At 41.8% G+C, this 23,909-nt stretch overlaps 1 protein-coding gene across 1 annotated transcript in view; it reads right to left on the reverse strand.

The window, feature by feature from the left end:
- Positions 1–680: 680 nt before the first annotated feature.
- Positions 681–23,909, reverse strand: part of FBLN5 (fibulin 5) — a 49,112-nt gene continuing 25,883 nt past the window's right edge. The window contains exons 5-11 of the mRNA XM_051622111.1: positions 15,718–15,840; positions 12,383–12,499; positions 10,874–10,993; positions 7,935–8,057; positions 7,274–7,400; positions 3,250–3,445; positions 681–1,588 (exon numbers count right to left, since the gene is read on the reverse strand). Coding sequence (XP_051478071.1) covers positions 1,427–1,588; positions 3,250–3,445; positions 7,274–7,400; positions 7,935–8,057; positions 10,874–10,993; positions 12,383–12,499; positions 15,718–15,840 — 968 coding nt within the window. The 3' untranslated portion in view covers positions 681–1,426. The remainder of the gene's footprint in view (positions 1,589–3,249; positions 3,446–7,273; positions 7,401–7,934; positions 8,058–10,873; positions 10,994–12,382; positions 12,500–15,717; positions 15,841–23,909) is intronic.

Below are 23,909 nucleotides of genomic sequence, written 5' to 3' on the forward strand. Positions count from 1 at the left end.
CCTCAGCTGGAATACTTTTCAGTTTTGGGCACTGCACTTCAAGAAAGATGTGAACCAACTGGAGAGAATCCAGATGAGAGCAAAAAGAATGATCAAAGGTCCAGAAAATGCAATATATGAGGAAAGACCAAAAGAATTGGGTTTGTTTAGACTAGAGAGAAACTGTCTGAGGGGAGACATGACAACAGTCTTCAGACATGTTAAGGACTGCTGCAAGGGGGAAGATAAACTGTTCTCTATTTCTACTGAAAGTAGCCTAAAAAGCAATGCATTTAAATTACAATAGAGAGCCAAATTAGACTACAGGAGAAACTTCCTGTTGGTTACAGCAGTTATACCTGAGAAGACATTACCTATGGAAACTGTGAGATGTGGGTACTGGTATAGTGGGGTCTGCTTTTTGGCAGAGGTATGAACAATAAGACTGGTTCAGGTCCATATCAGCTTATTTTCCTCAGTGTTAGGTGTGTGGGAGAGAGACTGCACATGTCTGAGCTGAGTGGTCCTTGAACTAATTAGTTACACACTTAACTACAGTTAGTATCACTACCTTATAACCTGTACAAACTGTTTGCAACTACCACACTCAGGAAAACTGGTAAAAATTAAGTTCTGATTCTTATCTGCTCACTGGACACTATTCTGGCAGTGGAGGCCTGTGTCAAAGAGTCTGGGTCTAAACAAGCGTAACACCCTAAACAATGTAAAACATACCAACCAGTTATAGAAATCTATGAACTCTGTTATATAGAAAGATTTAATAGAAGAAGGAACCCAAACATCTGACACTTCATTAGAAAGTAGAAGATTACATAGTACAATGTGTTTTGAAATCCATTTACAATGATTGTTAAGTATAAAATAGAAACAAAGAAAAAAACAGGTGAAACTAAGACAAATGCAGGGTGAATCAAGATTAAGTGCCTGACTAATAATTCCAGAGATAACTGGAAATGTAAGTTAGCACTTCTGAGATCCCTTGTTTCAATAGGTGGATTTTGGTTTCTGTTTCTGCTTGCTTGTCTGCTCTCCATTTATAATAATAATAATAATTAAAAAAAAGGCAAGATTGCAAAAGCCAGCTTTTTCCTCAGTTTCTTTGGTGCTTTTTGCTAAGCAGCCTTGGAGCTACAGAGGTTCACAGTCTTTCAAACATAGACTTATACCATAGAAGTGTTTACAATGGAAAGAAGAGTCCTTAAAATACATGGCCACACAGAGAATCATACGGGATCTTCAGATGTCTGCATCCTGGTACGGACTGTGGAAGAGGAGGCCTCCCTCCTCAGACAGGCATGGGTCACTGGGTCTGTGGCAATACTGGTTTGGTTTAGAGCTGCTATACGTACTGGCTTCTGAGGAGAGAGTTCTGCAGAGGAGGAACTGTCTCTTGTGTTTTAATGTTTCCAGGGCACAAACTCAAGGTTTAGAAGGAGTACTGTGATACATATATCCTCAGCCGGATGACAGAGCTTCCTCTGAAGTTGATGACAGTGTTGACAGTGATCATTTCCAAGTCCAACTCAACAGTACGGGGCCCCTTCACAGGGCGGGTCATCACCAGAGTAGCACTGATCGGTCCCGTTTGCTGTGCACAAAACAAGAGGAAACAGCTGAGATTTTAGAAAACGGGTCTTGAAAAATCATCTCAGGTAAGACCACATGATGGCTTTTGAGCAGCCCACATAACAGTTTTCTGCTGCACTGTTGGAAGGTACTGCAATTCATGGGAGAGAGAGCTTCATTTCAGCCTTTGGCTCCATGTCAGTGGTTTGTATGAACTATCACCTTCTACAGTTTGCAAAGCCTTTGGCAGCCCTGTACATAAAAGGAGCTAATGAACAGAGATATTTGCTATTGTCCAAATGGAAGAAGATTAAAATGTGGATTTAGGGTATGCACAAGCAATGACACCTTCTCCTGAGTGAGTCAGATATCATTTTGTTTGATGTAAAGAGCAATGCTACTTTGAAGCAGCAAACACCAAGAAGGGGTTATGTTAACAGAGCTTGGAGACCAAATGATCCTATGTAAGCAGGGTCTGGGTTGGCTGTATAATTGCATATGTTAACGATGCAAACCTTACCCTCTGAAGAGGCACTTCAGAAAAATCTGTCTTTAGTAAGTGGAAGCAGACCTTTGAAATATCTGGCCAGAACAGTGGATTATGAGCATTTGAAAATCAGAGCTTCTGACATGAAAACCAAGAACAATTTGTTTTTCGGCAGAAACACAAAAGTGAAACCTATTTTATCATGAGCACTTGCATTATCTCTGATCAGGGAAGCCCTATGAAGCGGTGTGGAGGAGCGTGAAGGCTACGGTTCCCTTCTCCTCCTGCTGCGCTTCCTGTTCCCCAAGCAACCAGGAGGCACCACCTGCTGGCTACCAGCCTGACAGGGCAGCGGTGCAGCTGCCAGGGGGGTGCAAGGCACAGCTTGTGCAAGCAGTGTGTTTGAGGTGGCACAGCAAATGGCTGTGTGAGACATAAATAACACTGGCAGACTCGAGCAACAATGCTGGAGCCATAGCAGGTCTGGTGGACTGACCAAGATGAGGGGATAAGGTCGGTGCGGTCAGTAATGACTTTGCAACAGGAAAGATCTTGTGAGATGCAAATGATCATTCTTGGACCACTTATCATGTTAGAATTTTGAAATATTTTCTTTTCTTTAACAGTGAAAATCTGAGAGAAAATCTCATGAGGAATGTATACTGGAATCTACCGAAATCTGTCACACTCCTGGTTTTTGAGTGGCATGGGAAACACCAATAGCCACTGAGCATCACTTAATGGGAATATCAAAGCCAGCTTTTCCCTTGGGTTAAAAATTAACCTTCTGAATGCCACCATCCCTGCTGGCTGTGCCTCATTCTGTGCATACACTTCCCATCAGCCCTGCATGTCAGGAGTGCACTGAAGATGACTGGGAAACAGAGATGTCATCTGAGGAAAAATCAGATTTAAAAAATTAAGTAGTTGGATTTTATCTAACAGTGTATTAGGTAAAATGTGTGTTCTTAGTGAAAAAAATACATAACAAATAAATGCAAAGAAAAAAAAAAGTATGTTTGCTTTGTGTAGGGTACCTTCCTGAAAGAGCACGCTGCTCTGCATGTCTGCATGTAACAATGCCTCATACTGAATGTTTACAGGCTATTCAGTCAAAACTGGGATCTACTGTCTGAAGGATATTCAGCTAACAAGAAGACACTTTCGGGTCTGTCTCAACAAGCACCAGACCTTACCCGCATGTAGAATTCTCTGCCCTCATTCCCTGATTTGATTTGGAAGATGTAGTAGGCTCCAGGGTAGCGAGTTGTTGCTTGCATCTGAAAGATGTCAGAAGGTACAGACCGCCCGGACACCATATCCATCACTCTGTACAGGATGGTGAATGGCTGATCTCTGCAGCCGGGGTTTTCAGCGGGACACATGCAGCGGCTAATGGTCAGAGACAGGATTGTCATCAGGGATTACAAATTGCTGTAATATTTGATTCTTTATATGCAAATACAGCTGCATAAATAAATAAACAAACAAATAATGTAGTCAACCAGCTAAAGAAATCAACAAAACCTGTAATTAATTTGCTCACTTTTAGTATTCTTTGTGCTATTCTGGCTTACCTGTATCCCTGCCTTATTTTTCTTGTCTTCTAGGCTAAAATATCTTGGTATCCTTTGTCTCCTTAGATCACTCAAAAATCTGTACTTTCTTTAAAGCAACTCTGCAAGTGTATAATACTCTGTACATGTTTATTCCGGTAGGAATTTAAACTGAACTGTCCCCATTTCACTGCTGGTGCTACATAAATGTTGTATTCTTCGTTTAACCATCTTTTATATACGACATTAAAACATACAGCCTGGATCAAACCAAAGATCAAATGGAAGTGGAAGAGCAGGATATCAAGCCAAGCATATAACACTTCCAGCAACATCCTCCAACTGTTTGTGACTCTCAGAATTCTTGAAATCAAGGTCTTCTGTGTATTAATTAGTCTTAAGGCACTTCTTATCCATTAGCTTGTTCAGCTTCCCCTTGTACCCACATGAATGTCTGGCAACCATAGGCCCCGGTGGACAGGAGCTCCACAGCCCCCTTTACCTCTCCCTGCACTGGCCCTTGCTGACTTCATCTGCTGACCCCAGCTCTTCTGTTGAAAGAAGAGTGGCCAGTCAGTCCCAGCTCATCCTACTTACACAGCTCAGGGTTTTGTATTTTACCCTGTTCATGGCTGAGGAGTCCTAACTTAGTTGTTTCTCACAAGGAAGCTATTCCATACTTATCCTCATCCTCATTGCTCTATACAAACCTTTGTCCAGTTATATTATTTTTGAGAGGAGAGGAAGGAACTGCAGATGTGACCATCTACAGTCTTGAAGATATGAGTACACAATGGCACATGCTCTAAGTATGTTCTCTACCTATAAACACCCCAAATTCAGATTGCTTTTCTGACCTCTAGTGAGTACTGCAGATCGTGGAGCTATCTGTAACAACCCACAAATCTCAGTTTGGATGGATTATGATCACATCAGTGCTTGTGAATTTGGGATTGTCTTTTTACTTTACATTAATCTACACTGAATTTCATCTGACACTTCAATTGCAGTCATTGAGGATCCTTCTGCAATGTTTTTCTCCCTATACTTTTCTCTACTGTCCTCAGATGCTGTTGTAGACTTTGCCAACCTCATGCTTTATCCTGTTTTCAAGGCTTCTTACAAATATGTTGGACAAAGTAGGTCCAGCTCAGACCTCTGCAGACCTTCACTGTGAAAACTGACATTTTAATACTATAGTCTATTTATTTTTTGTTTCATCCTCTTATTCTTCTGAGCCAGGGACTTCTTTCTTATTTATGGCTGCTTACTTTCCATAATAACCTTGTGTGGCATTCTTTTCAGAAGCTTTTGGAAACCCAAACAGACTGCATCAGCTCGTGTGCCTTAGCCACATGCTGCTGATTTCTTCAGCAAGTTGTGAGGCAGAATGTCCACTTATAAAAGCCATGTTGGGGAATTTACTGGAAAAGAGTTGGGTCTTTTTGCCTGTTTTTTCTATAACATCCACTGCTGACAACAATTTCAGACACGTCTGGCATGTCCCCCACCCCATAAAAAGGCTCCTGGCGTTATAATCACCCAATTCTTCCACAGAAAACACAGATGCAAGGAAATCACTTGGCTTTTATACTGACCACTTCTAGACATGCCACAAATTAAATTCAGTCACATCTAGACACCAGCCAAAGCCACCAAACACAAAGCACAGAGATCAAGGGTTCTGGTGCAGGCTGATCTGTGAGGATGCTATAGTTGGCCCTGGGGAATTTAGATACAGGCTTCAGATATTTCAACTTCCAGTTTAAAACTACCACCTCTGAATGCAGGTAAACCCAGAACTGGAATAACAGAGTCCATCCCTTGGACTTGGTTCAGAAATCAATGTAAGGACATGAATCAATTATAATGGAAAGAAGTTCATTCTCCACCTCTTGCTTTTCTATAACATAAATTAGGCTTCCAAGTAATTTGGTTTAGTGCAAAAGTAAATACTATGGGCTAAAATATATAGACATTTGTCTGGAGCTGAAATATTTGGAGCCCCAGGCAAGTACCTACAAAAATGTAAAAGAAAGAGGCAATTTTTAGAAATGCAGCATTTATTTTTTTGCTTGCTCAAATAATTCCAGATTTAAACAGTAACAGTGTTAACAGCCCCATCCAGACATACCCAGTTTCTGGACAGGGCAAATCGGTCTGTGGGCTTTTTAACGCTTTTAACCTTTAGGCAGTAAGAAACTGCTTGTATCCTGCTATAATGATTATTTAATGTTTTTAATTACTACCCAGGCATAAGCTAGTTAATATTTACAGGAACTATTAATATAATAAACAGCTGCATTTAAGATTAAGCAATGTAGTTCTGGTTTCGTTTGGCGGGATTTTTTGGTATCGAGGGAACGGCCCCAGGGGTGGCTCTGATAAGAAGCTGAGAAGCTTCCCCTGCTCCAAACCCAGCCAAGGAGCCACTAGAGGGACAATAGGTGCCCCTCAGCGATTAACATACAAAAGAACTGACATAACACCTGCGCAGAGAGCACCTAAAGGAGAAGAGCTGTGCTGGAGGAGAAGAGCTGAGCTGGAGAAGGAGAGCAGTGCTGGTGGTTGGTGAGGAAGAAGGGGAAGAAGGTGCCCAAGCAGAAGTTTCCCTGCAGCCCATGGCAAGATGGCAGCTGTTCCCCTGCACTCATGGAGGAACGTGGTGGAACATTCCCTGAAGGCGCCAGGAGGGGTGAACTTGGCCAGTGGACTTGGATTTTGTGGCCAGAGGATTTGCTGCCTGTGGACTCTGATTGCACAGCTTTGGAAGACCCCGGCACCAGGGGAGTTTGTTCCCAAAGCAGCCCGTGACTCTGTGGGAAGCCCAGGCTGGAGCAGCTCCGGACCTCGTGGGAAGGACTCATGAAGTAGGGGTTCGTGGAGAACTCTCCCATGGGAGGGACCCCGTGGGGAAGCAGGGAAGGACTGTAAGGAATCCTTCTTCCTGAGGAGGAAGGAGCAGCAGGAACCACCAGCCTGTGAACTGACTCTAAACCCCATCCCCTGTCTCCCTGTGCCGCTGGGGGGAAGGAGGGAGAGAAACTGGGAACAAAGGGATTTGGAGCCAGGAAGAAGGGAGAGGTGGGGTAACATATGCAAGCCCTGATCTGTGTGATGTCTGTGTCCTGTGTGTGTTTGATTAGTGTGAAAATAAATTATTATTTTTTCCCCAAGTTGAGTCTGTTTTGCCTGGGACCTTAATCGGTGAAGAACCCTCCTTGTCCTTTGTCTTGACCCATGAGCTTTGTCCTCCTCATCCCAGAGTGTGTGTGTGTGGGGGGAGTTGAGTGAGCGGCCGTGGGGCTGTTTCTTTGCTGCCGTGTTGGGCCCAAACCAGGGCAGTAGTAATCTACTGTAAGTAAATGTCTCCTATTACCTTGCAAACTTTGCTGTTTTCTCTACTCACGGATAAAGAGTTTTTCCAGTCTAACTTCCCACACATCTGACTATCGTATCACATCCCACCTGGTGACCTGGTAAGGAATTGCAATTTACTCTTATTTTATAATGCTTACCAATGGTAAATGCAGCAACAGCATGTATGTATAGCTCTCAAGACACACTTCATGGCTGTGTTGTAAAAATGCAGCTTATTTAGTTCACTCTAGATATGCTTCACACAGATTGATTTTGCTTTTGTGGCTGTGGGTATGTTACTCACTTCTCATTAATCTGGATATAAGGATCCTCGCATCTTACTGGGTCTAAACATTTATATTCCCCTGGGATATTGAAACACGTTTGCTGCAGAGTGCAGGTGAAGTTTCTGTTTTCACATTCATTGATATCTACAAGACAAGAAACAAGAGAAAGGCTAAAGCAGGGAAGCAAGTGCAAGATACTACTCTTATAAACTTATAAAATCTTAAAGAATTGCCCCAAAATTCATAACACTGTTGCACTATGGGACGTTGCCTTTTGATAACTGGCCCGTTTTAAGATCAATTTTTACTCCATTCAGTTCTGCTTATTGGAGTGCTCCCATATGCTAAGAGCTGCAAAACCAGAAATACTTGGCTGCTTAAGCTCTCTGACCTTAGAGAATGGGAAAACTATAGAGAAGTGCAGCAGAGAGGAGAGCATCTGAGGGCTTTCCTTTGTAACTGTTTCCTGGTGAGTAAAGTCTCACACCAACACACCAGTTGACCTCAGTGGGACTACTGACGTGATGACATTCTTACCAGAATTACATAATTGGCCCCTATAAGTATTCTCTGTGCAAAGCCAAGACCGAGCATCTCAATTCTTGAAAACCTCTTTCCAGACACAGGACTTTGCTTTCTGTTCCCCTCAGGTTTTAATCAGCGTAGGAATGTTCTTACCTTGGCAGCTTCTGCTGTCGTCAAGCAAGTTATAGCCTGAAGGACAGCTACAGTAGTAAGAACCAGGCGAGTTCACACATTCATGCTGGCAGAGGAACTCTGAGAAGCTGCATTCATCCATGTCTGCAGTGTTAAAACAAACTTTAGTGTCTTTGGCTTTACAGTCAAAAGAGCAGTCCCACAGGCAGGTGGCTATCCAGACCACTTGCCCATCACCCCAGCTAGAGGTTGGAGCCCTCCAGCTCCCTAGGACTCTGCAGCAACCTGGCAAACTGCTATACAACAAGTTCTTGGTTAAACATTTTGCTTCTTGGGAAACCAAGCCTGCTGCTAAACACAATGTGTAGCTTTTATATATTTCTTTTTCCTTTCAAATACCTGTCACCAGTTGGCTGTATTTTCAGTTCTGTTTTACGTCAGAGATAGAGCTACTCCAACAACAAAGCCGCAACTGTAATTTGAAAGAAGAGAGTTGGCTGTGGTTTTCTTTTGCTTTCTTTTGCTTTTTTTCTAGAGAGCAAACTTCCCTTCCCCAGGGCCACATGGATCCCAGCAGAACTCCTGCAGCCAGCCCTGGTTGTTTTATGTTTTTTAGCCTCTAGCCAGTTATTTCCAAGGCATTCCAGCAAGACTACAGAGCTCATCCCAGCTTGAGTCAGACCTACTGGAAGGCCTAGCCATCCTGCAGATATGGAGGAAACTAAGCAGTCTGTCAAATCTCTGATTGAAAGCAGAAATTGTGCCCTTTCCCCCTTCCATTCATGAATTGACCAGTCATTGTGTTCTGCAGAACTGTGCTCAACCAAGAAAGATGAACTTCAGAGCTGCACATGGAGGCATGGTTGACTGAAAGGAAAACACATGCAGAGGTGCTAGACTGAGAGAGGCTGCAGTTAATACTTTCCTTATTTCCCTGTTTGGGGGGAAAAAGAAACAAAGGACAGAGCCCCAGCCAGGAACTCCCAAGTTTTTATACCCAGCTCTATGTTGACTCTCCCAGGCAAATCACTTTCACTCTTCAGACTGAATTTCCCTTTTTTCTAAATTGGGCTCAGTCCACTTGTCCTCTTTTGGTGTTTTGTGCAGATGGATGGGAAGTCCAAAAATGTTCAAGTGGCTTTATGGTTGTATTATCAAAAAGGAGATGAAAGGAAGTGTGCATCTGTGTAGTCCTGTTACTGTCTGAATTGCCGCAGCAAGTTTGCTGAAAAAGACACTTTCCTAATAAAACATGGACCAAGGGCACACTCCGTAAAGGGAATGACATTTCAGCCAGCCTTTGAGGTGTCCTAGCACAAACCTCCAGCACACTGAATTCATATAACTTGTTCTCAGCTGCTGTTAAGTGCTGGAGGGACTTAGAGCCCTGAGGGTCCTACATTTCTGCTACTGAGCCCACATAGGACAGACACACCTTTGCTGTTCCTAAACACTTCTGGCTGTGGTTAGAAAATAATGCTGTTGTTGGGAAAGTCATGTTGAAATCTCTGCCTCTCTCCTTGAATTGGGGCAGGGATGCCTCCCATCTTCTAAGTAATTTGGTTTCTAGGCCAGGGACTAATCCAGTGGCTGTTGAAGTACATCTGGATCCTGGGTGTCTCATAAGAATTTCTTAACCAGGCATTCTCTTTGCAAGCCTCCGCAATGTCTGGTGATTGCTTGTGAAGTGAAAGAACTTAATCCAGAGAAGTTTGACCTTCTTTGACAAGCATTTTCTTGGACATAATTGTCAAGAAAATGTTTTCTGATCTAAATCTGTGTGGTGGAAAATCTCTTTTGCTGGCTTAACTCTCAGCCATGAATGAGGCTCAAGCACCACCTCTTCTGTTGTCACCATTTTGTATGGGCAATGTTTATGTGACTTTGCATAGAACTTAATTGGTTCAAATCCCCAACTAGCTCAGGAGCACATAAAAAGGTGCAGGAGCCTAACTTAGAAGCAGAAAGTCCATTAGGAAGCAGAAAACTTCACATAGGTGTTGCAGCTCTAAATACTAAGTGCATGAGACCCTTTAGAGAGATGTGTCGTTGCTCTTTCCCTTATAATAAGGAGGTTTGCAGGGAAGAACAGCTTTGCAAACACTAATCTATATGCATACTGCATATCACATGTCTTCTCTTTCAGAAACAGTATGTTACATCTGTTTACTGTAAATTAAAAAACAAGTATTTTCCAGTGCATTTTTCCTTCCAAGAAATATTGGCTGGATTCTTTAATTTTATTGGGCTGTGGGAACATTAAGCACAGAAATAAGTTTTGCCTTCAATCAAAATAAAGCAATAAAAGAAAAAAAAAAAGAGACAGAGAGGGGAAAAAGTACAGTGACATAAGCACACTTTATTCTGCTGTGTGCTGAACAGATTAGCAATAGCTGTACTAAGAAACCATACATTGTTTCCAAAGTGAAGCCAGAGCCATACAGGGGAAACTGGGGAAGTTTTCAGGCAGAAGTATGCAGTCAGAAGAGCAAGAAGAATACATGCATTCTAAAGACAAATGGAAAAGTGTTCTTATATAAAATATTTCTTCAATCATGGAAGAATGTTCTCGACTATCAGTACTTTACTTGCGCTAATAAAGTTTCCTGTTCAGTATTACAAAGTGTTTTCTTGTGCTTTGCTGGTATTGTGGAGCTTTTGAATATTTAGCTTACTTATTTAGAACCATTTGCAGTTCTCCTCCATTGTGCTTTTCTGGATATTTGCTGTGTGCTTTAACTGGAAATAAGATCATATGAATTGCAGCTATCCTGCTGCCAACCAGGGACCAAAGCAAAAAACTTTTAAAAGGCATGTACAAAACAATACATTGGGAAAAGAGAACTTAATAGAATTAGAGAGGAAAAAAAACAACCAAACAAAAACCAACCAAACAACAACAAAAAAAGAAAAACAACAAAGAACAAAACAAGCAAGCAAACAAAACTAAAGACAGTTACCACTGCAGTTAACTCCATCAGCTTCCAGTTCATAGCCAGGCTCACAGCGGCAGAGGAAGGAGCCATAGGTATTGACGCAGGTTTGAGTGCAGGGGTTTTCACTTGTGCATTCGTTCACATCTATGGGAAACCAATGCCCAATGCATCAGTGACTTCTTCCCAAACTCTATTTTCAGTTCATAACTGTTAAAGCATTTCAAAGAGATTAGCTCTACAGTCAGAATTATTTGTTGTGAAAGAATATAACCAAGTCAATGTTGTTTATTGGGATTCGGGCTGATGCCTGGAAATAGCATGTTGGAAACACAGCATGTGTGGAAATCAAGAGTTTGGGGAATAAAAAAAAAAAAAACTAACATGGAAGGTGGGAATGAAATATTTATTACAAATGCTTCTGCCTTTATCCTGCAATTTAAAAACCCTTAAACTGATTTTGTCATAACAGACCTGAGACAAAATACAGCAGGATATTCCTGAGGAAGAAAATGCAATGATGAATAGTCCTTGTGGAAACACAGGGCTAAGACAAAACAATTTTTATTTTTTTTTTTGCTTTTAGGACATTAGCAGCTTCTGAACATCATTAGCACAGACCATTTCCTGCAGTATGTGGGAAGATGCTACCCGATTAGCTAGGGAGAGGCTTTATGAAGAGGTTGTGTTGCAGGGTCCAAAGAACAAGTAATGAGGAGCAGCTGAGGGAACTGGGGTTGTTTAGTCTGGAAAAAAGGACGCTGAGGGGAGACTTCATTGTCGGCTACAACTACCTGAAAGGAGGTTGTAGGGAGGTGGGTGTTGGTCTCTTCTCCCAAGTAAATAATGACAGGACCAGAGGACATGGCCTGAAGGTGCGGCAGGGGAGGCTTAGATCGGACATTGGGAAGAATTTCTACACTGAAAGAATGGTCAGGCACTGGAACAGGCTGCCCAGGGAGGTGGTTGAGTCACCATCCCTGGAGGCATTCAAAAGCCATGTAGATTTGGTACTTCAGGACATGCCCTAGTGGCCAAGGTTGTGGGGTTTTTTTGTGTTGACTGTTGGACTCGGTGATCTCAGAGGTCCTTTCCAACAATAATGATTCTGTGATTCTGTGACTTTGAGGTAGCACATCACAGCGAAATGTGGCCTAGTGCTCAGGACCCTCTTCTGGAACTTGGGAGACTCAGATCTAATTTACTGATCTGACAGTTTTTCTGTATCACGTGGGTCGTGCAGCCTCAGATCTTAAAAGTAAATCCAGTGCCCAAACTCCTGGTGATTTCAGTAACTTGAGTAACTCTGTATTTTGGGGGCTTGGGCCCGTGTACGTGCTTCTCCTGACACATGGTTATGTCTTGCCTGTGCCCCTCCAAGGTACAGTGAAACAGCAGAAAAATCTCAGGCTGACAAACCTATGAACATTTTCACAAGCAGTGTTGGGAAGGTGTTTTATATTCTAAAAACTAAGCAAGGTTTAAGGATGTTGCTGGGTTAGGACCAAGGACTTCCTGGTTCACCATGCACAGTACCTTGACATGATCTTCCATCATCGTTGAGGGTAAAGCCTGGGTTGCACGTACAGGAGTAGGACCCGGGCACGTTGGCACACAGCTGCTGGCAGTAGCCATAGCGACATTCATCTATATCTGTAGGTGGGAAAGATGTGAAGTAGAGAGGTCTGCCTTTTCTCATGCAGGTACAAATCAGCAAGCACATTGAGTCAACAGTATTAATCACATAGGACTAACCTAGCCATACTGGTTACAGGTATAACAGCCAAACTTTCAAGTGTTCAGACTCAGAGTTATAGTTAAAATACATCTCTACCCAGAAGAATGTAGCAATGTGTTTTAATCCACAGCTGACAGATGTCAGTATTGGTCAGTCCTATGAATTGACTGTCATTGCTGTAATATTCAGATTAATGTGATCTCATCAGGGAGCCCAGAGTCAGTCCCTTTAAGCAGCTGCCTCAAAGCACACCTGAGAGCTGGCACAGCCTGTCAGCAGGAGCACAGCCAACATGGTAGCAAAATTTTGTCAGAATGAAGATAGAAACCTTTTTATGTCCACGTATAACAAACCTACTCACTTGAAAAGCAGAAAGTATTTGTTACTAAATATTTCTTCTTTTTTAGAGAGGATATTATTTAAAGAGCTTTTTTCAAATAGTCACATTTACATTGTATATGAATTTTTAACTGACAAGTTATAGACTCTAAAATATGAACAGTACATTTAATGATAAAATAGCAGTTTGGGCTGAATTGTAGCATTAGCAATACATACAACTGACTGTTGTAAGCACAAGAAAATGCCCTCTGATACATACAGTGGTATTAAGGGCTAGAAGAATTTTGCCCCTGCACTAAGAACAAGAACAAAACACCTGGAGTAGTTGTCTTTTCCAAGGCTTTACATTTCCTTTGGTATCAACTGGCTTTTGATGTTTTTTTTAATGGCTAATCTCAAAGCTTTGAAGTTAAGCTTGTGCAGTAGAAGACCAAGGGTATTATCTCCAGTCAGTTTGCCAGAAGGAACAAAGCAGGAAAACAGAGATTCTCATCAAATGCCTCCCACAACAGGTTCCAACTCATGTGAAAGTTAGAGTTGCAGTGTTCTCCCTATCTTTCACATGTATATGTTCTTATCTGGATGAATTCCAGCAGTTAATTATTTGTTAGCTAAGTTGGCTGCTTCCTGTTTTAGTGTAAAATATTAAGAATGTGTTGGGAAACTGCAATCTTGAACGACTTGTACATTTACACAATGTGGTAATTCCATAAAACCAACAATGTTGTGAATCTGTTGTATAAGTAGCTACATCCTGCAATTCAAGTTTATGTTGTTGGCCTCATTGGGAAGTTTTGCCCTAGAAAGTCTCAGGAAACCATTCTGAAAATGTCAAAAGTCTTGGAAATACTCTCTCAGTGTAAAATAACAAGGACACTAACACTCAGTTTTATCCCTACTAGTAAGATAACCTAAAGGCTGGGGTCAGTTATGCTATGTACACCACCTTGAGCTTTGGGCTTAGCCCGAATCCTGCAAAAAGTGACATGGGTTTTAAACAAATGAATACCTTATTTCACTGACACAATGCATTACTTTAAAGACATGCTTTGGCTTTTGCAAGGCTATTATCTCAAGAGTGCTACATTTTGAAGTTAAGGGCTCTTATGGGGATGCTCTTTGGGGATAGGTCATGTGGATACTGCTGTATTGGCTCCTCCTGTATAAACTTTCCTGGGATAATAACAGATAGAAGTGTAGCTTTTTCTGACTGTGATTTAGTAACAGAGCACAAAAAATGCCCTGTCTCTAAAACCCAACCCAGCCCTCTACTACTGCTTTATGCCAGCAAAAATCACTTGTCCAAAGCCAGTGGAAAATATGGAAAACTGGGACCTTTTTGACATGTGGGGCACACACAGCAACTCTAACTTTTAGTTCTTTGCATTGCCTTGTAATAATCTGCCCCATTATTATTTAAAGTGGGCAATGCTGGGATGTTATTGCCTATTTTAAATAGCATAAGCAGATACTTGAATCAATTCAGCAGTGCAGCCATTTCAATTTTCTGGTATATCCATCAAATAAGAAAGTACTTTAGATACATGTCCAAATCCTGGATGTCGCACACAACCCTTTCATTTGGGCTGTAACTGGGAGAAGTAAATGGGTAACAAAACAGGTGATGCAGAGCAGAATCCCTCACCCCCACCCCATCACATACATCTGTACAACCCCTGGCATGAGCTTTTTTTCCCAAGATGAGAGGAATTATCAGAGATTAAAGTGCAGAGGGCTTGGAAACTTCATATCCTGCAGGAACTACAAGACAGTGACTCCTCAAAGAGGCTATGGCTGCACAGATCCCAGCTTGGAGGAGGCTCAGCTCTGTCCCTGCCAGGTGAGTGATGCAGCAGCTGTTAGGAGGAGTTAGGAAACCAGCTGTGAGTCAGTCCTTCACTGGAATTGGTACTTGGGAGAATAAAGTTGGAAAATGACTGGAGAGGCTCCAGAGATGAATGGGCAGGGAAAGCCTGTTCTCCTTCCAGCAGAGCTTTTGAGACAGGATAGTCCAGCTCTGCAGAGCTGGCAGGCAAACAGCCTGCACTGAGGGAAAAGAAGTAATAATGAGCAAACTTAAAAAAAAAAAAAAGAGAAAAAAACCCATTGTACCCTATCTCGTAGGTCCTATCTGTGTACCTAAAATTAACAACTGCTTCATCATCCCATGGGCATGTGAAGTGAAGGGAATGGGCTGGGGGAGAGGCAAGCTGGAAGGTTTTCCTGTGCTCTTTGTTGAGTGATTTTTTTTTTTCAACAGGGCTGAGCTAAAAGAATGAACAGGACATTACTTCAAGGAAAAGAATAAAACTGAAGTAGAACTGCTTGCAAGCTACTGAAATGCCACCCATTTCAGAGATAATTTTTTTCTCACCCCTAAGCAAAAGTGTTCGTTGAAGCTGGGAATTTACTGGTTTGCTTCTTGGTATCAAATACCTTCAGGACCACATTGTCATGGTGTGGAAAGGATCAATCTGTTTGGTGACAAATAATTTTGTACACATGCTTGTAACTGATCTTTTATGAGAGGGAATCCTTCAGACTGGGAATATGAAAATCCCACGTATTACATGGATGCTAGTCATATGGCATTTATATCTACATTTTTGTTCTGAAAGGGAGTGCTCCTGCCGAGCACACTGTTGGCACTTACAGACATGAAAGACATGAGTTTCCATGTAGCTGAAGGCTTAACAGTGTACTTGACAAAAGATGGGCAGTGACTTCAGTTCAGCTGTTCACAGCTATGCATACACAGGTGTACAACTACCATATCGTGTGAGGTTTTTACCTAAACACTGGCCTTCTAACAGCCAGTAGCCTTCAGTGCAGGAGCAGGTATAGCCCCCCTCAGTATTTATGCAGATCTGGGTGGGGTTACACTGGTGAGAATCCGAAGCGCATTCATCCACATCTGCAACACAGAAATACAGCAAGAAAACATTAGAAATAGCAACAACAAAAGATTGTTCAGGCTGTACAGAGACTTGCGTTCATAATGTGTACACTGGGCCTGTGTAAGGAACAAAGTGTGGTGGAGTGGAGAGAATGACCATAACCTGAAGTAAACGTCTTAAGAATAAATATCTGAGGGGAGTGAGAACTGAGGGTGCTCATCATGTCTCTCCCTTTTGCAGATGACCTAGTGCTTCTCAGAGCTCCTCAAGAAAGGGACAGAATTACCTTGAGATTTTTATTACTTCCACATCTGCTTTGTCACTGAACTGTGATTTCCACGCTACAGGGCAGCGTTCAGTCCCAGGGAAACGTTGCTGAAAGGGTTTCATAACCCCACAGTTGAGTGAGAGATGAGTGGGAATTTGAGAGATCTACAAACACAACTCAGACATAAAACTAATTACCTCCTACCCCCACCAACACAGATTATCTCACTGTAATTTTTCTGACAGGGGGTTCAACCAAAATCAACCTTTACCTGACAAAGAAATGTATACTTCCCCTGGAATCAATTTCCTGACAATAAAACTATTTTCTTTTATTATTATTTTTTTACCATCCTTATTGTTTTTAATGTATTTGGCTTTTTATTACAACCCCTTAGGGTGTTTTTGTTGTGCGCTTTTTTTTTTCCCTTTTTTTATTTTTTCATTTTTGTATTTTTGCAAGGAGGTGAATAGCATTCCTACATTTATATAAGCCAGGACCCAGAAACCTTACTGATTAAAAATGCCTTTCAGAGTCATAAGTTCAGTTTGAATCCCTCCATACTCAATCTCTTCCCTCATGTTTCTGGCGTCGGGTTTGCCTCTAGATGTCAGAAATGGAAATATCAAAAGATAAATTGTGTCGTTCTTTCAGCCAACCCGGATTTCTATGTTTTATTTATTGATAGCTAAACTATTTTTTATTCCAGCATACTGTGCACTGGCCTTTGCTGAGTTAGTATGTCATCCAAGCAATGCTACTCCCTTGATCCCTCCCTGACTTGTATTAATCCAGACGTTCTTGGGTCATGACTTTCAAGTATCTCACAAACACACTGGGCTGAAGCTCACAGCAGAAGGCAGGAATTATGTCTCAGTACCTGCCTCTGAGGCACCTGGCATAGTCAGTCACCTGTAAAATCCCAGCAGTCATGAAACAACTGATCCGGTCTACCACAGCAGCATATCTAATATGTTCAGACATACAAATAAATTCATACATATTATTTATATGGAGAGAGTCTAGAGTTCTTATCTTGCCAGCATCTGTACAAGAGCAATTTATAGTGAGTCAAAGCTGGTAAAATAACAAGAATGGTGCAATTGGAGGTAATTAACTCTGTTGGAAATCAGTTCCCATGTATTTATTGGCCAGAGAAAAGGTTGGCAAAATGGTGGAGGAAGAGGGAAAGGAGTAAGATAATAAGTCTAGACTATATAGGAAAGGAACACCTCTTCTATGAAGAAAGGCTGATACAGTTGAGATTGTTCAGCCTGGAGAGAAGGCTCTGAGGAGACCTTATTGTGACCTTTCAATACTCAAAGAGAGCCTATAAGAAAGATGGGGACAAACTTTTTAGCAGGGCCTGTAGTGATAGGACAAGGGACAAAGGCTGCAAATGAAAAGAGGGTAGATTTAGACAAGATATTATGAAAAAAAATATTATGAGGGTAATGACACACTGGCACAGGTTGTCCAGAGAGGTGGTGGATGTCCCATCCATGGAAACATTCAAGGTCAGGCTGGACAGGGCTCTGAGCAACCCGATCTAGTTGAAGATGTCCCTGCTCACTGCAGGGGGGTTGGATTAGATGATCTTTAAAGGTCCCTTCCAATCCAAACTATTCTATGTTTCTATGATATAGGTGCATAAATATGTCGTTCAGTGGATGCTCCTGTTAGGGCTAAAAATTCTGGATCTTCCCTTCATCCAGCGTATCATACACAATTGGTAGCGTTTGAATACAGATTTCATCTAAATATAAATTTAATAAAAAATACATTAATGCTTTTTAAATGACAAAGCTTTCTATTTGTCACAGCTTTTTATTATTTAAGGAGAGCAACCTTGGGATCTGGCCAATTCTGCTGTTTCTAGCCTATTCTGAACTTAAAAAAGATATTTTCATTTTCCATGCTCCCTGTTTCCAGTAATATTAATAGCTGAAGAACAGTGGAGACAAAATGAGAGTCAGGGTCTTACCACCATATGTGGTAGCAATGCTTTTTGAAGACTACAGATCCTCCACTCTTCTGTGGTGTATCTTTCTTTCAGGGATACAACAGCATCCTTCACCAAAAGCAACGGGTGGCTATGGGATTGGTTTTGTTCCCAAGTCATCTCAGTAGCAGCTCCATGATCAGCAGCACAACAAGCAGTACTCATGAAAAGTAAGACATTGATCCTTTTTTTTTGCTGTCTACCAAACAGATTTCTTTGCTTACTCTCAGTCTTCACTGTTTCTGGTTATATTAGACATATTTCCATTTGAATGCCTTTTCTTTTTGCCTTTTTTTTTTTTTTTTTTTTTACAGCAGAGGCTGCCTGTGAAAATTCTGCTGTCCCTAGAAAACGTGGTCATCCTGAAGTGCTCTATGGAGAACTCCTTGACTCCCTATATTTTATGGCAAATAATTCCTCTCTGATTTAATCAATGAAGTTTTATGTGACCAGCAAGTATAAAGAGCTTTGCTAATAGCTTTTTGCTTGGGCACACAACTAGTTCTGTATTACATGTCTCTGGCTTTCTCTAAGATTGCCCCTCGCCATGAAATGTCACTGACAGGCCAAGGTGATGCAATCAAATCAATTATTTTTGGCAAGCAGCCTTCTCAGTTCAAACAGGTAGTATAATCCCAGCCTGTCTGCCAGGGGTTATTTACATTACCTGGACTCACTAAGTGAAAGCTGATATTTGCACTGATAAAAATGTTGGTGTAACAATTGGCTAATGGTTAAGTATCCTCCTGAAGAATATCAGAACTGGGAGACAGAGCATGTCTTGCCCACACCATTCACACAGTGCAGCATACAATGAGAAATGGTGTGACTGATAAAGTCAAAACTAGATATTTGATAGGGAAAAAACCCAACAAACCAAACCAAACAAAACCTACTTCCACTAGGGAGAAAATTAGCCATAAAACTTTGAGATATTGTCTATAACGGATTAATGAGACTTAAATGCCAGCATAGAAATGAGGATGATTAAGAGACTGGAACATCTGTCATATGAGGAAAGGCTAAGAGACCTGGGGATGCTTAGTCTTGAGAAGAGAAGAGTAAGATGTCTCTAAATATCTGAAGGGTGGATGTCAAAAATGGGCCCCTCTCTTTTCAGTGATGCTCTGTAATAGGGCGAGGGGAAATGGCACCAAGTTACAACACAGGAAGTTCCACCTCAACATGAGGAAAAACTTCTTTAGTGTGAGGGTGACGGAGCACTGGAACAGGCTTTCCAGAGAGGTTGTGGAGTCTCCTTCTCTGGAGACTTTCAAGACCCATCTGGATGCAGTCCTGTGTGATCTACCTTAGGTGTTTCTGCTGCAACAGGGGGGTTGGATGGTCTTCAGAGGTCCCTTCCAACCCCTGTGATTCTATGATTCTGTGACTCTGTATCTGAACACTTGCAGGGCACTTTTGGTTGAGTGGAAAATTGCAAGTGGAAGCAATCTGACAGCTATTCAATGATGTGTAAATAATTTCTTATACTGGCTGCACAGCTTTATTGAAACATAGATTCTAGGTGTGTATTGCCCTGGGAATAACACTTCAAAGCCAACTTATACCACCTGTGCCCTTGTAAGTGCTCCTGAGCCATACTAAAGTAAAACAGTGGTCCTAAATGTACATGATACTAAATTGTGAATAAATTTGTAGGTTCAAAGCAGATTAAGATGAATTAATAGGATAAAAAATTGTAAGGACTAGTCAATACAAGGGTAGTGTATGTGGCTAAGAAGTTTCCAAGATGCAGTTCCCTGGAGCCTAGAAGAGTGCCTCTGACTCGACAAACTTGTGTTGCAGTCCTCGCCATGGAAAGACACACAGCAATGGCTTGACTGAGCCCCAAAGCAAAGTGTAATCAGCTGGAGAGCGGAATAGTTACTGAAGTGAAGCAAGCTAGGAAGACACCCTAGAAATCCCACTGCCCCCCTGTTCTGGTTTCGTTTGGTGGGATTTTTTGGTATCAGGGGAAGGGCCCCAGGGGTGTCTCCGATAAGAAGCTGAGAAGCTCCCCCTGCTCCAAACCCAGCCAAGGAGCCACTAGAGGGACAATAGGTGCCCCTCAGCGATTAACATACAAAAGAACTGACATAACACCTGCGCAGAGAGCACTTAAAGGAGAAGAGCTGTGCTGGAGGAGAAGAGCTGAGCTGGAGAAGGAGAGCAGTGCTGGTGGTTGATGAGGAAGAAGGGGAAGAAGGTGCCCAAGCAGAAGTTTCCCTGCAGCCCATGGCGAGATGGCAGCTGTTCCCCTGCACTCATGCAGGAACGTGGTGGAACATTCCCTGAAGGCGCCAGGAGGGGTGAACTTGGCCAGTGGACTTGGATTTTGTGGCCAGAGGATTTGCTGCCTGTGGACTCTGATTGCACAGCTTTGGAAGACCCTGGCACCAGGGGAGTTTGTTCCCGAAGCACCCGTGACTCTGTGGGAAGCCCAGGCTGGAGCAGCTCTGGACCTCGTGGGAAGGACTCATGAAGTAGGGGTTCGTGGAGAACTCTCCCATGGGAGGGACCCCGTGGGGAAGCAGGGAAGGACTGTAAGGAATCCTTCTTCCTGAGGAGGAAGGAGCAGCAGGAACCACCAGCCTGTGAACTGACTCTAAACCCCATCCCCTGTCCCCCTGTGCCGCTGGGGGGAAGGAGGGAGAGAAACCGGGAACAAAGGGATTTGGGGCCGGGAAGAAGGGAGGGGTGGGGTAACATATGCAAGCCCTGATCTGTGTGATGTCTGTGTCCTGTGTGTGTTTGATTAGTATGAAATTAAATTATTATTTTTTCCCCAAGTTGAGTCTGTTTTGCCTGGGACCTTAATTGGTGAAGAACCCTCCTTGTCCTTTGTCTTGACCCATGAGCTTTGTCCTCCTGATCCCAGAGTATGTGTGTGGGGGGGGAGTTGAGTGAGCGGCTGTGGGGCTATTTCTTTGCTGTGTTGGGCCCAAACCACGACACCTCTATTCAGAGTCTTACTAGATTGTTAGTGATCACAGTGTGTAGTTCATGTGCTGTAGGAACTCATCCTTGCTCTTTTGTTTGAACAAAATCTCTATCGTAGTCAGTCTGCCTCACTATGTAACATGTAAAACTACTCAGGGTAGGGCCTGTCCTCTTATATAAAGAGTCAGTCAACAATTAGACCATTTTTATTTGAAGTCTTCCAATCCCAGTACAAATCAAACTGTTCAATGAAACCCTGCAATGTCCCACTTCATTATAAATATCACTGCTCCTGAATTTTAACTGAGAAATTCAAGATGAAGAATTTAAGGGACTAGCCTGTGATCATTCAACAAGACAGAAGCAAAAATGAATCACCGATGTTGCTGACTTGTAGTACCTCATGGAGCCAAATAAAACCTGCTCATCTTATATAAGTACTTAAATGTACAACTTTTTCATAAATTTTGTGCAGCCTCTACATTGGCTAATGAGATCTCAAGTAAAAGATATACCATGATTCTGAAAACATTATGTTCTACTAGGAGACCTCAGAAGCATCAAAAGCTCTTTCAGCTAAACTTGTTTCTAATATGCTACTCACAGAGTTACTGTCCTACACTAATGATGCACTGAACCTCAAAGCTTCCAGTAGCTACTGAAACCATTGACAGTCAGCGGCAAACTGGAAAAGTTATCTAGCTTCCACCCTTTTCTTACTCTTACAGGCAGTACTGGAACTGTTGTGAAATTACGTATGAAAACAAGAGAATGCTAAAGATTGTTGTAAGACCTAATGATTTTGAATAATTCCAAGTTTTCCCAAGTGACTAGTGACTCTGGGTTACTCCTTAGAGGTTCCTGATTTTGCGAGAATAGCTGTTCAGCACTCAAGACCCCACTAGGGAACCAAGGCATGGCAGGGTTGATCCCTGTTGAAGGCTTCTCTTGCCTAGGAATGCTCGGCCAATATTGGCTCTGGATGTCTTGGCTCTTGATTATGCTGCTGTGTGCTATTAAACTAGCAGTCATCTGTATTTTGCCATCTGTCCTTCCAGTTGTGTTCACATTACTGCTCCCACAGCTAGTTCCAAGGGAAGATATTCAGGCAGAAGTCTAGACTGAAATTAAAATTTGACCTGAAATGGTAACAATTCATGGCTTTACTTCCCAACTGAATACCAAGAGCAAACACATAGTCCATCCAGACTGCTGCTCTCTGCCTCCTAAAAAATACCACCTAAAATGAACCATCTGCTTTAAAGATCTTTGATTTACTGACTTCATGGAAGAATAGGTAGGAGGCATCACCATATATATTTGTCAGCCCTTGCTCCAAGCCTGAGCCCAAATACTCCAAAATTCACCACATCTTCTTTCTCTTGGTTCGACTTGTCTGCCTGAAAAAATTATGACTGTGGTTGTTTGGTCTAGCCACCCCGGGGGATGATTTCTGTTTACTTGACATTTTGACAGAGGTGAGGTGGCTGGGGCAATGTGGTTTCATTTGGGGATTGGAAGGGTGGAGAATGTGGGGTTTTTATATTTCTGGCTGACTGGCTGCCTTTTGTGGGATGTGATGTGCTGATGCTTTGTTTTTATTGGTACAGATTGTATTTTTAATGGATGGCAGGATGCCTGGTGACTGGATAGATACCACTTACAATGTCAAAATAAATAAATTAACTAATTGCATTTAGCATGCAAATTACTGGCTGTGTTTTACTATCTGTAAAAGCTAGCAGTAATCTTCATGGATTATTTAGAATTTAGCCACATCATAGAACAGTAAGTGACATCTTTAATAAATTGCCCATAAATTAAAAAAATGTAAATTATTTAAAAGCCATGCATACAACATATGGGCTAGCATAGTAATAAAAACAGAAAGAAAACACAGATGTCAAACTGCAGCACACCACATCACATCAGGGAGGGTAATTCTTATCAGAAGATGTAGTGATTTTTTACACTGACTCATGTCCACAAAGAATGCAGGGCTGAAGCTGCTTGCATTTTTTTATCACAAGAAATCACAGCATAAAAATAAAAATACATTCTAATCTACTGAATTAAGACCAGACTGCTCAAACAAAAGAGGTTAAAGCTAGGAGACCAGAAATCTCAACAGAGAATCATAAATGTGGAATCATGCTGTGGGTGTCTACAGGATTCTGAGGATCTGGTTTTGGTCCCTTGTTTTCCACATTTGGGATGAAATGCAGAGGATAACAAGCTGGTGGAGTTAAGACTGAAAAAGTGAACAGAACTCTTACATAAAAGTAACTTGCCAGGTATAGTGGACACATTTCAAAGTGCATTTCAAGGCAGACAAATGCAAGGCTGTATATCAAGAGTAAAAAATATTAATAATGAAAATAACTCTGAGATTATTAAAGATAGTCACTTGAACACAATTTTTTCCTAACACAGTGTTGCTGAAAGGACCAGCATAAACATGACAACACTGAGTAGACACAGGACATATTGCATTAGTAAAATAATTACTGAAATACATTTCTGGCATCAGCACTTCAAAAAGCAATATTGCAAAGAGCTCAGGAAATCTCCAAAGAGTATTTCCAAGTCACAAAAATTTGTCTCAGTACAAGCTAATGCTCCATCTAATAATATATTTGGGAGAAGTTTTAAGGTGTATTTGCCTGTAAACATCTTCATGGAAATAACATTTTTAGGTAGAGATGATCACTAAAGCTAGCTAAAGACAATGGGATGAAATTCAATGTTCACAAGATAAATCAAAATAAGAAACAAACTTCAGTAGTACTACGGATTAACTGTCTGAAAAACATTATGAAGTATGTGGTGGATGATCCCTCACTTTTGGGCTTTTTACCTGAAGAGTATTTCTTCTT

The sequence above is a fragment of the Apus apus genome, chromosome 5 (genome assembly GCF_020740795.1).
Source record: "Apus apus isolate bApuApu2 chromosome 5, bApuApu2.pri.cur, whole genome shotgun sequence".
NCBI lineage: Eukaryota > Metazoa > Chordata > Aves > Apodiformes > Apodidae > Apus > Apus apus.